The 14,216-nt window shown below is 39.8% G+C and overlaps 1 protein-coding gene across 1 annotated transcript in view; it reads right to left on the reverse strand.

Annotated features, from left to right (window-relative positions):
* LOC133550573 (solute carrier family 12 member 2-like) overlaps positions 1 to 13,850 on the reverse strand; it is a 55,272-nt gene extending 41,422 nt beyond the window's left edge. Inside the window, exon 1 of the mRNA XM_061896530.1 lies at positions 13,101 to 13,850. Coding sequence (XP_061752514.1) covers positions 13,101 to 13,517 — 417 coding nt within the window. The 5' untranslated portion in view covers positions 13,518 to 13,850. The remainder of the gene's footprint in view (positions 1 to 13,100) is intronic.
* Between the last annotated feature and the right edge of the window lie 366 nt (positions 13,851 to 14,216).

Genomic DNA, 14,216 nt, shown 5'->3' on the forward strand with positions numbered 1-14,216 from the left:
GTAGACACTGATTATTGACATCCAGTGCCACAAACACTAATTACAATTATTACAGCAGACACTAACTAATGATGTCCACTACAGTAGACACCAACTAATTACATTTAATACAGTGCAGTGGAAATAAACTAATGATGTCCAATACAGTGGACAATAACTAATGACGTCCACTTCCGTGGACACTAACTAATTACGTGTAATACAGTTCAGTACAGTGGACAGTAACTAATGATGTCCAGTACAGCGGACACTATCTACCGACGTCCAATACAGTGGACACTAACTAATGACGTCGAGTACAGTGGACACTAGCTACTGACGTCCAATACAGTGGACACTAACTAATGACGTCCAATACAGTGGACACAAACTAATGATGTCCAATACAGTAGACACTCAGTAATGATGTCCAATACAGTTGACACTAACTAATGATGTCCAATACAGTAGACACTGACTAATGATGTCCAATACAGTAGACACTGATTAATGACATCCAGTGCAACAAACACTAATTACATTTAACAAAGTGGATACTAACTAATGACGTCCACTACGGTAGACACTAATTACGGAGATCAAGTGCAGCGGCCACTAATTAATGACGTCCAGTGAAGTGGACATTAACTAATAAAGTCCAATACAGCAGACACTAACTAGTGGTGTCCACCACAGTAGACACCAACTAATTACATTTAATACAGTACAGTGGAAATAAACTAATGATGTCCAATACAGTGGACACTAACAAATTACATTTAATACGGTTCAGTATAGTGGACAGTAACTAATGATGTCCAGTACAGCGGACACTTACTACCGACGTCCAATACAGTGGACACTAACTAATGACGTCGAGTACAGTGGACACCAGCTAATGATGTGCAATACAGTGGACACTAACTCATGATGTCCGATACAGTGGACAGTAACTAATAATGTCCAATACAATGGACACTAACTAATGACATCCAATACAGTGGACACTAGCTAATGACGTCCAGTACAGTGGACATTGAATAATGACATCCCATGCAATAAACTTTAATTACATTTAATACAGCGGCCACTAACTATGGATGTCCACTACAGTGGACACTAACTAATTACCTTTAATACGGTAGACATTAACTAATGACGTCCACTACAGTAGACACTGATTAATGACATCCAGTGCAACAAACACTAATTACATTTAATACAGTAGATACTAACTAAAGACGTCCACTACAGTCGACACAAATTAATGACGTACAATACAGTAGACATTAACTAATGACGTCCAATACAGTAGACATTAACTAATGACGTCCAATACAGTAGACATTAACTAATGACGTCCAATACAGTAGACATTAACTAATGACGTCCAATACAGTAGACACTGATTAATGACATCCAATGCAACAAACACTTATTCCATTTAATACAGTGGATACTAACTAATGACGTCCAATACAGTAGACACTGATTAATGACATCCAATGCAACAAACACTTATTCCATTTAATACAGTGGACATTAACTAATGACGTCCAATACAGTAGACATTAACTAATGACGTCCAATACAGTAGACATTAACTAATGACGTCCAATACAGTAGACATTAACTAATGACGTCCAATACAGTAGACACTGATTAATGACATCCAATGCAACAAACACTTATTCCATTTAATACAGTGGATACTAACTAATGATGTCCATTACGGTAGACAATAAGGAGATACAGTGCTGCGGCCACTAACTAATGACGTCCAGTGAAGTGGACATTAACTACTAAAGTCCAATACAGCAGACACTAACTAAAGACGTCCACTACAGTAGACACTAACTAATTACATTTAATATAATTCAGTACAGTGGACAGCAACTAATGATGTCCACTACAGTGGACACTAACTAATTACATTTAATACAGTTCAGGACAGTGGACACTAACTAATGACATCCAATACAGTGGACACTGACTAACAATGTCCGTTTAAGAGGAGACTAACTAATGACGTCCAGTGAAGTGAACTTTAATTTATAACTTCCTATACCGCAGACACTAACTAATGTCGGACACTAACTAATTACATTTAATATAATTCAGTACAGTGGAAAGTAACTAATGATGTCCAATACAGTGGACACTAACTAATGACGTCGAGTACAGTGGACACTAGCTAATGACGTCCAATACAGTGGACACTATCTGATGACATCCAAGACAGTGGACACTAACTAATGAACGTCCACTACAGTGGACACTAACTAATTACCTTTGATACAGTGGATATTGACTAATGACGTCCACTATAGTAGACATTGCATAATGACATCCAGTGCAACAAAAACTAATTACATTTAATTCAGCGGCCACTAACTAATAATGTCCAATACAGTGGACACTAACTAATTACCTTTAATACCGTGGATACTAACTAATGATGTCTACTACAGTAGACACTAATTAATGAGATCCAGTGCAGCGGCCACTAATTAATGACTTCCAGTACAGTGGACATTAAATAATGATGTCCAATACAGTGGACACAAAATAATGACGTCCAGTACAGTAATCATTAACTAATAATGCCCAATATAGTGACACTAACTAATGATCTCCAATACAGTGGACACTAATGACGATCATTTAAGTGGAAACTAACTAATGACGTCGAATACAGTGGACACTAACTAATGATCTCCAATACAGTGGAGACTAACTAATGATGTCCAATGCAGTGGACACTAACTAATGATCTCCAATACAGTGGACACTAACTAATGATGTCCAATGCAGTGGACACTAACTAATGATCTCCAATACAGTGGACACTAACTAATGATGTCCAATACAGTGGACACTAACTAATGACGATCATTTGAGTGGACACTAACTAATGACGTCGAATACAGTGGACACTAACTAATGATGTCTAGTACAGTGGACACTAACTAATGACGTCGAGTACAGTGGACACTAGCTAATGACGTCCAATGCACTGAACACTAACTAATGATGTCCAATACAGTGGACAATAACTAATGACATCCAATACTGTAGACACTAACTAATGACGTCCATTACAGCGGACACTAACTACCGACGTCCAATACAGTGGACACTAAATAATGACGTCGAGTACAGTGGACACTGACTAATGACGACCATTTAAGTGGACACTATTTAATAACGTCCAATACAGTGGACATTAATTAATGATGTCCAGTACAGTGGACACTAACTAATGACATCCAATACAGTGGACAGTACCTAATGAAGTCCATTACTTCGGACATTAAATACCGACGTTCAATACAGTGGACACTAACTAATGACTTCGAGTACAGTGGACACGAAGTAATGACGACCATATAAGTGGACACTAATTAGTGACGTCCAATACAGTGGATATTAACTAATGATGTTCAGTACAGCGGACACTAACTACCAACGTCCGGTATGGAAGACACTAATTAATAAAGTCCAATACAGCGGGCACTAAATAATGACGTCCAATACAGTGAACACTAACCAATGATGTCAAATACAGTGGACACCAACTAATGATGTCCAATACAGTAGACACTCAGTAATGATGTCCAATACAGTGGACACTAACTAATGATGTCCAATACAGTGGACAATAACTAATGATGTCCAATACAGTAGACACTCAGTAATGATGTCCAATACAGTGGACACTAACTAATGATGTCCAATACAGTGGACACTAACTAATGATGTCCAATACAGTGGACAATAACTAATGATGTCCAATACAGTAGACACTCAGTAATGATGTCCAATACAGTGGACACTAACTAATGATGTCCAATACAGTAGACACTAACTAATGACGTCCACTACAGTAGACATTGATTAATGACATCCAGTGCAACAAACACTAATTACATTTAATACAGTGGATACTAACTAATGATGTCCACTACGGTAGACACTAATTACGGGAATCAAGTGCAGCGGCCACTAATTAATGATGTCCAGTGAAGTGGACATTAACTAATAAAGTCCAATACAGCAGACACTAACTAGTGATGTCCACTACAGTAGACACCAACTAATTACATTTAATACAGTCCAGTGGAAATAAACTAATGATGTCCAATACAGTGGTAACTAACTAATGACGTCCAATAGAGTGGACACTAACGAATGACATCCACTACAGTAGACACTAACTAATTACGTTTAATACAGTTCAGTACAGTGGACAGTAACTAATGATGTCCAGTACAGCGGACACTATCTACCGACGTCCAATACAGTGGACACTAACTAATGACGTCCAATACAGTGGACACTAACTAATGATGTCCAATACAGTAGACACTCACTAATGATGTCCAATACATTGGACACCAACTAATGATGTCAAATACAGTGGACACTAACTAATGACGTTGAGTACAGTGGACACTAGCTAATGACGTCCAACACAGTGGACACTAACTAATGACGTCCAATACAGTGGACACTAACTAATGATGTCCAATACAGTGGATACTAACTAATGATGTCCAATACAGTAGACACTCAGTAATGACGTCCAATACAGTAGACATTAACTAATTACGTTTAATACAGTTCAGTACAGTGGACAGTAACTATTGATGTCCAGTACAGCGGACACTATCTACCGACGTCCAATACAGTGGACACTAACTAATGACGTCCAATACAGTGGACACTAACGAATGATGTTCAATACAGTGGACACTAACTAATTATGTCCAATACAGTAGACACTCAGTAATGATGTCCAATACAGTGGACACTAACTAATGATGTCCACTACGGTAGACACTAACTAATTACGTTTAATACAGTTCAGTACAGTGGACGGTAACTAATGATGTCCAGTACAGCGGACACTATCTACCGACGTACAATACAGTGGACACTAACTAATGACGTCCAATACAGTGGACACTAACTAATGACGTTGAGTACAGTGGACACTAGCTAATGACGTTCAAAACAGTGGACACTAACTAATGATGTCCAATACCGTAGACACTCAGTAATGATGTCCAATACAGTGGACACTAACTAATGATGTCCACTACGGTAGACACTAACTAATTACGTTTAATACAGTTCAGTACAGTGGACAGTAACTAATGATGTCCAGTACAGCGGACACTCTCTACCGACGTCCAATACAGTGGACACTAACTAATGATGTCCACTACAGTAGACACTGATTATTGACATCCAGTGCAACAAACACTAATTACAATTATTACAGTAGACACTAAATAGTGATGTCCACTACAGTAGACGCCAACTAATTACATTTAATACAGTACAGTGGAAATAAACTAATGATGTCCAATACAGTGGACACTAACTAATGACGTCCACTACAGTAGACACTAACTAATTACGTATAACACAGTTCAGTACAGTGGACAGTAACTAATGGTGTCCAGTACAGCAGACACTATCTACCGACGTCCAATACAGTGGACACTAATTAATGACGTCGAGTACAGTGGACACTAACTAATGACGTCCAATACAGTGGACACTAACTAATGATGTTCAGTGCAGTGGAAATAAACTAATGATGTCCAATACAGTGGACACTAACTAATGACGTCCACTACAGTAGACACTAACTAATTACGTATAACACAGTTCAGTACAGTGGACAGTAACTAATGGTGTCCAGTACAGCGGACACTATCTACCGACGTCCAATACAGTGGACACTAATTACTGACGTCGAGTACAGTGGACACTAGCTAATGACGTTCAATACAGTGGACACTAACTAATGACGTCCAATACAGTGGACATTAACTAATGACGTCCACTACAGTGGACACTGATTATTGACATCCAGTGCCACAAACACTAATTACAATTATTACAGTAGACACTAACTAGTGATGTCCACTACAGTAGACACCAACTAATTACATTTAATACAGTGCAGTGGAAATAAACTAATGATGTCCAATACAGTGGACACTAACTAATGACGTCCACTACAGTAGACACTAACTGATTACGTATAATACAGTTCAGTACAGTGGACATTAACTAATGATGTCCAGTACAGCGGACACTATCTACCGACGTCCAATACAGTGGACACTAATTAATGACGTCGAGTACAGTGGACACTAGCTAATGACGTTCAATACAGTGGACACTAACTAATGAGGTCCAATAAAGTGGACATTAACTAATGATGTCCAATACAGTGGATACTAACTAATGATGTCCAATACAGTAGACACTCAGTAATGATGTCCAATACAGTGGACACTAACTAATGATGTCCACTACGGTAGACACTAACTAATTACGTTTAATACAGTTCAGTACAGTGGACGGTAACTAATGATGTCCAGTACAGCGGACACTATCTACCGACGTCCAATACAGTGGACACTAATTAATGACGTCGAGTACAGTGGACACTAACTAATGACGTCCAATACAGTGGACACTAACTAATGATGTTCGATACAGTGGATACTAACTAATGATGTCCAATACAGTAGACACTCAGTAATGATGTCCAATAGAGTGGACACTAACTAATGATGTCCACTACGGTAGACACTAACTAATTACGTTTAGTACAGTGGATAGTAACTAATGATGTCCAATACAGCGGACACTATCTACCGACGTCCAATACAGTAGACACTAACTAATGACGTCCAATACAGTGGACACTAACTAATGATGTCCAATACAGTGGACACTAACTAATGATGTCCAATACAGTAGACACTCAGTAATGATGTCCAATACAGTGGACACTAACTAATGATGTCCAATACAGTAGACACTAACTAATGACGTCCACTACAGTAGACACTGATTAATGACATCCAGTGCAACAAACACTAATTACATTTAATACAGTGGATACTAACTAATGATGTCCACTACGGTAGACACTAATTACGGAGATCAAGTGCAGCGGCCACTAATTAATAATGTCCAGTTAAGTGGACATTAACTAATAAAGTCCAATACAGCAGACACTAACTAGTGGTGTCCACTACAGTAGACACCAACTAATTACATTTAATACAGTCCAATGGAAATAAACTAATGATGTCCAATACAGTGGACACTAACAAATTACATTTAATACGGTTCAGTACAGTGGACAGTAACTAATGATGTCCAGTACAGCGGACACTATCTACCGACGTCCAATACAGTGGACACTATCTAATGACATCGAGTACGGTGGACACCAGCTAATGATGTCCAATGCAGTGGACACTAACTAATGATGTCCAATGCAGTGGACACTAACTAATGATGTGCAATACAGTGGACACTAACTCATGACGTCCGATACAGTGGACACTAACTAATGATGTCCAATACAATGGACACTAACTAATGACATCCAATACAGTGGACACTAGCTAATGACGTCCAGTACAGTGGACTCTAACTAATGACGTCCACTACAGTAGACATTGAATAATGACATCCCATGCAATAAACTTTAATTACATTTAATACAGCGGCCACTAACTATGGATGTCCACTACAGTGGACACTAACTAATTACCTTTAATACGGTAGACATTAACTAATGACGTCCACTACAGTAGACACTGATTAATGACATCCAGTGCAACAAACACTAATTACATTTAATAAAGTAGATACTAACTAATGACGTCCACTACAGTCGACACAAATTAATGACGTACAATACAGTAGACATTAACTAATGACGTCCAATACAGTAGACATTAACTAATGACGTCCAATACAGTAGACATTAACTAATGACGTCCAATACAGTAGACACTGATTAATGACATCCAATGCAACAAACACTTATTCCATTTAATACAGTGGATACTAACTAATGATGTCCATTACGGTAGACAATAAGGAGATACAGTGCTGCGGCCACTAACTAATGACATCCAGTGAAGTGGACATTAACTACTAAAGTCCAATACAGCAGACACTAACTAAAGACGTCCACTACAGTAGACACTAACTAATTACATTTAATATAATTCAGTACAGTGGACAGCAACTAATGATGTCCACTACAGTGGACACTAACTAATTACATTTAATACAGTTCAGGACAGTGGACACTAACTAATGACGTCCAATACAGTGGACACTGACTAACGATGTCCGTTTAAGAGGAGACTAACTAATGACGTCCAGTGAAGTGAACTTTAATTTATAACTTCCTATACCGCAGACACTAACTAATGTCGGACACTAACTAATTACATTTAATATAATTCAGTACAGTGGAAAGTAACTAATGATGTCCAATACAGTGGACACTAACTAATGACGTCGAGTACAGTGGACACTAGCTAATGACGTCCAATACAGTGGACACTATCTGATGACATCCAAGACAGTGGACACTAACTAATGAACGTCCACTACAGTGGACACTAACTAATTACCTTTGATACAGTGGATATTGACTAATGACGTCCACTATAGTAGACATTGCATAATGACATCCAGTGCAACAAAAACTAATTACATTTAATTCAGCGGCCACTAACTAATAATGTCCAATACAGTGGACACTAACTAATTACCTTTAATACCGTGGATACTAACTAATGATGTCTACTACAGTAGACACTAATTAATGAGATCCAGTGCAGCGGCCACTAATTAATGACTTCCAGTACAGTGGACATTAAATAATGATGTCCAATACAGTGGACACAAAATAATGACGTCCAGTACAGTAATCATTAACTAATAATGCCCAATATAGTGACACTAACTAATGATCTCCAATACAGTGGACACTAATGACGATCATTTAAGTGGAAACTAACTAATGACGTCGAATACAGTGGACACTAACTAATGATCTCCAATACAGTGGAGACTAACTAATGATGTCCAATGCAGTGGACACTAACTAATGATCTCCAATACAGTGGACACTAACTAATGATGTCCAATGCAGTGGACACTAACTAATGATCTCCAATACAGTGGACACTAACTAATGATGTCCAATACAGTGGACACTAACTAATGACGATCATTTGAGTGGACACTAACTAATGACGTCGAATACAGTGGACACTAACTAATGATGTCTAGTACAGTGGACACTAACTAATGACGTCGAGTACAGTGGACACTAGCTAATGACGTCCAATGCACTGAACACTAACTAATGATGTCCAATACAGTGGACAATAACTAATGACATCCAATACTGTAGACACTAACTAATGACGTCCATTACAGCGGACACTAACTACCGACGTCCAATACAGTGGACACTAAATAATGACGTCGAGTACAGTGGACACTGACTAATGACGACCATTTAAGTGGACACTATTTAATAACGTCCAATACAGTGGACATTAATTAATGATGTCCAGTACAGTGGACACTAACTAATGACATCCAATACAGTGGACAGTACCTAATGAAGTCCATTACTTCGGACATTAAATACCGACGTTCAATACAGTGGACACTAACTAATGACTTCGAGTACAGTGGACACGAAGTAATGACGACCATATAAGTGGACACTAATTAGTGACGTCCAATACAGTGGATATTAACTAATGATGTTCAGTACAGCGGACACTAACTACCAACGTCCGGTATGGAAGACACTAATTAATAAAGTCCAATACAGCGGGCACTAAATAATGACGTCCAATACAGTGAACACTAACCAATGATGTCAAATACAGTGGACACCAACTAATAATGTCCAACACAGTGGACACTAACTATCGACGTCCAATACAGTGGACACTAAATGATGACGTCCAATACAGTGGACACTAACTAATGACGTCCAATACAGTGGACACTAACTACTGATGTCCAATACAGTGGACAATAACTAATGACATCCAATACAGTAGACTCTAACTAATGACGTCCGTTACAGCGTACACTAACTACCGACGTCCAATACAGTGGACACTAACTAATGACGACCATTTAAGTGGACACTATTTAATGACGTCCAATACAGTGGAAACTAACTAATGATGTCCAGTACTGTGGACACTAACTAATGACATCCAATACAGTGGACGGTAACTAATGAAGTCCATTACTTCGGACATTAACTATCAATCAATCAATCAATGTTTACTTATATAGCCCTAAATCACTAGTGTCTCAAAGGGCTGCACAAACCACTACGACATCCTCGGGCAAGGAAAACTCACACCCAGTGGGACGTCGGTGACAATGATGACTATGAGAACATGATACTGTGATACTGATGATACTGATGACTATGAGAACATATGAGAACATGATACTGTGAAAGATCAATCCATAATGGATCCAACACAGTCGCGAGAGTCCAGTCCAAAGCGGATCCAACACAGCAGCGAGAGTCCCGTTCACAGCGGAGCCAGCAGGAAACCATCCCAAGTGGAGGCTGATCAGCAGCGCAGAGATGTCCCCAGCCGATACACAGGCGAGCAGTACATGGCCACCGGATCGGACCGGACTCCCTCCACAAAGGAGAGTGGGACATAGAAGAAAAAGAAAAGAAACGGCAGATCAACTGGTCTAAAAAGGGAGTCTATTTAAAGGCTAGAGTATACCGACGTCCAATACAGTGGACACTAACTAATGACGTCGAGTACAGTGGACGCTAACTAATGACGACCATTTAAGTGGACACTAATTAATGACGTCCAATACAGTGGACATTAACTAATGATGTCCAGTACAGCGGACACTAACTACCAACGTCCGGTATGGAAGACACTAATTAATAAAGTCCAATACAGCGGACACTAAATAATGACGTCTAATACAGTGGACACTAACTAATAATGTCCAATTCAGTGCACACTAACTAATGACGTCCAATACAGTGGACACTAACTAATGATGTCCAATTCAGTGGACACTAACTAATGATGTCCAATTCAGTGGACACTAACTAATGATGTCCAATACAGTGGACACCAACTAATGATGTCCAATTCAGTGGACACTAACTAATGATGTCAAATACAGTGGACACTAAATAATGATTACCATGAATTGATTAACGTGGACCCCGACTTAAACAAGTTGAAAAACTTATTCGGGTGTTACCATTTAGTGGTCAATTGTACGGAATATGTACTGTACTGTGCAATCTACTAATAAAAGTATCAATCAATCAATCAATGTCCAATTCAGTGGACACTAACTAATGATGTCAAATACAGTGGACACTAACTAATGACGTTGAATACAGTGGACACTAACTAATGATGTCCAGTACAGTGGACACTAACTAATGATGTCAAATACAGTGGACACTAATTAATAAAGTTCAATACAGCGGACACTAAATAATGACGTCCAATACAGTGGACACTAACTAATGATGTCCAATACAGTGGACACTAACTAATGATGTCCAATACAGTGGACACTAACTAATGATGTCCAATACAGTGGACACTAACTAATGATGTCAAATACAGTGGACACTAACTAATGATGTCCAATACAGTGGACACTAACTAATGATGTCAAATACAGTGGACACTAACTAATGATGTCCAATACAGTGGACACTAACTAATGATGTCCAATACAGTGGACACTAACTAATGATGTCCAATTCAGTGGACACTAACTAATGATGTCAAATACAGTGGACACTAAATAATGATTACCATGAATTGATTAACGTGGACCCCGACTTAAACAAGTTGAAAAACTTATTCGGGTGTTACCATTTAGTGGTCAATTGTACGGAATATGTACTGTACTGTGCAATCTACTAATAAAAGTATCAATCAATCAATCAATGTCCAATTCAGTGGACACTAACCAATGATGTCAAATACAGTGGACACTAACTAATGACGTTGAATACAATGGACACTAACTAATGATGTCCAGTACAGTGGACACTAACTAATGATATCAAATACAGTGGACACTAATTAATGAAGTTCAATACAGCGGACACTAAATAATGACGTCCAATACAGTGGACACTAACTAATGATGTCCAATACAGTGGACACTAACTAATGACGTCAAATACAGTGGACACTAAATAATGATGTCCAATACAGTGGAAACCAACTAATGATGTCAAATACAGTGGACACTAACTAATGACGTCAAATACAGTGGACACTAAATAATGATGTCCAATACAGTGGAAACCAACTAATGATGTCAAATACAGTGGACACTAAATAATGACGTCCAATACAGTGGACACTAACTAATGATGTCCAATACAGTGGACACTAACTAATGACGTCAAATACAGTGGACACTAAATAATGATGTCCAATACAGTGGAAACCAACTAATGATGTCAAATACAGTGGACACTAACTAATGACGTTGAATACAGTGGTCACTAACTAATGATGTCCAGTACAGTGGACACTAACTAATGATGTCAAATACAGTGGACACTAATTAATAAAGTTCAATACAGCGGACACTAAATAATGACGTCCAATACAGTGGACACTAACTAATGATGTCCAATACAGTGGACACTAACTAATGACGTCAAATACAGTGGACACTAAATAATGATGTCCAATACAGTGGACACTAACTAATGATGTCAAATACAGTGGACACTAACTAATGACGTTGAATACAGTGGACACTAACTAATGATGTCCAGTACAGTGGACACTAACTAATGATGTCAAATACAGTGGACACTAATTAATAAAGTTCAATACAGCGGACACTAAATAATGACGTCCAATACAGTGGACACTAACTAATGATGTCCAATACAGTGGAAACCAACTAATGATGTCAAATACAGTGGACACTAACTAATGATGTCCAATTCAGTGGACACTAAATAATGATGTCCAATACAGTGGACACCAACTAATGATGTCCAAAACAGTGGACACTAACTAATGATGTCAAATACAGTGGACACTAACTAATGATGGAGTTAGACTAACTAATGATGTCCAATATAGTGGACACTGTCAATCAAAAATAGGACAGCCCTGTTTCAGTCTGGTACTTTAGTCATAGTTTCACCATTTTCATGATGAAAGTATGTTTCCTAAGGTTGGAAGAAGCAAAGAAGATGTTTGCCTCACTTTGTCGAGCTCGTCGTGAAGTTCTGCCAGAGAAGGTCTGCTCATCTTCTCTCCCAGCGGCCCCTCTGTTTGGCGGTAAAAGTCGATGTTGGGCACGGCGTCGATGGTGTTGTGTCCAAAGGTCCTCATGTAGTACGTGGAGTGCGTGTCCGACACCTGAGTCGTACCCGTCCCCGTCGAGTGCAGGCTCACCGAGTCGCACCGGGTCGAGTCCGGTTCGTGGCTCACATCTGGCGGCAGTCCGATGTCGGCTGCGCTGTCCAGCGTTCCCGGGTCCACGAAGCCCACCCTGAAACGTCCTTTGGACTCCTCGGGCGCTCTGGTTTCTCCCTTGCCTGATGAGGATCCCTCATTAATCACGTCCACATGGAATCGGCTCTCCGGCGAACCACCGGTCTTGGAGTTCTGTCCGGACATGTCTGCCTGCAGAGGCACCGAAACACTACCGAAAAACTGAAGTCCCAACACCAGGTTCGGCTTTTAGAAGAGAACACCTTGGAACAATCTCCCACAAAGTCCTGAAAGTGTGTGATGGAGTTCACGCCAAGTCCTCTGCCGTCAGTGACTGCAGCAGAACAGAACCAGGTCCACTTGTCCCCCTTCAAGTGGCCCTTTGTTATGCAGACCCTACGTTGCCCCCACCGCCGCCCCCGGTCCCTCACTGGCGACGTCCCAGCGTGTCGGGGAAGAGAAGAGGACGGATCCGTGTCCGCTGACGCGTGTCCGAATCTCTTGGATGCTGTCACGGGACAAATAAACACAATCCTGTTGGAGATCCTGCAGGAAGAAAGTGGACTTGGTCATTTGACCAAGTAGACGTGGTCACGTGACCATGGGGCATCAGTCCTCTGTGCGTGTGACGTCCACAACAAAGACAATTGTCTTCAGTACGTTGGCAACATTAGCATGAGAACAAGAACCGCTTTCTCCGCACAGAAGCGCAAGAACACGTTCAGGACTCTGAACCTTGACCCCCTTAACTGGTCATCAACGCAGACGGACCCCAAAGTCCGTGATTTGGACTTGAATTACAGGAGTAGCATGTCTTTGATCTTTCCTGGTCTTGTGAAGTGGTCTCCTCCCAGATCCTGGCATTCCACCGGGTTTAGAACCAGG

The sequence above is a fragment of the Nerophis ophidion genome, linkage group LG01 (assembly GCF_033978795.1).
Source record: "Nerophis ophidion isolate RoL-2023_Sa linkage group LG01, RoL_Noph_v1.0, whole genome shotgun sequence".
In the NCBI taxonomy this organism is placed as follows: domain Eukaryota; kingdom Metazoa; phylum Chordata; class Actinopteri; order Syngnathiformes; family Syngnathidae; genus Nerophis; species Nerophis ophidion.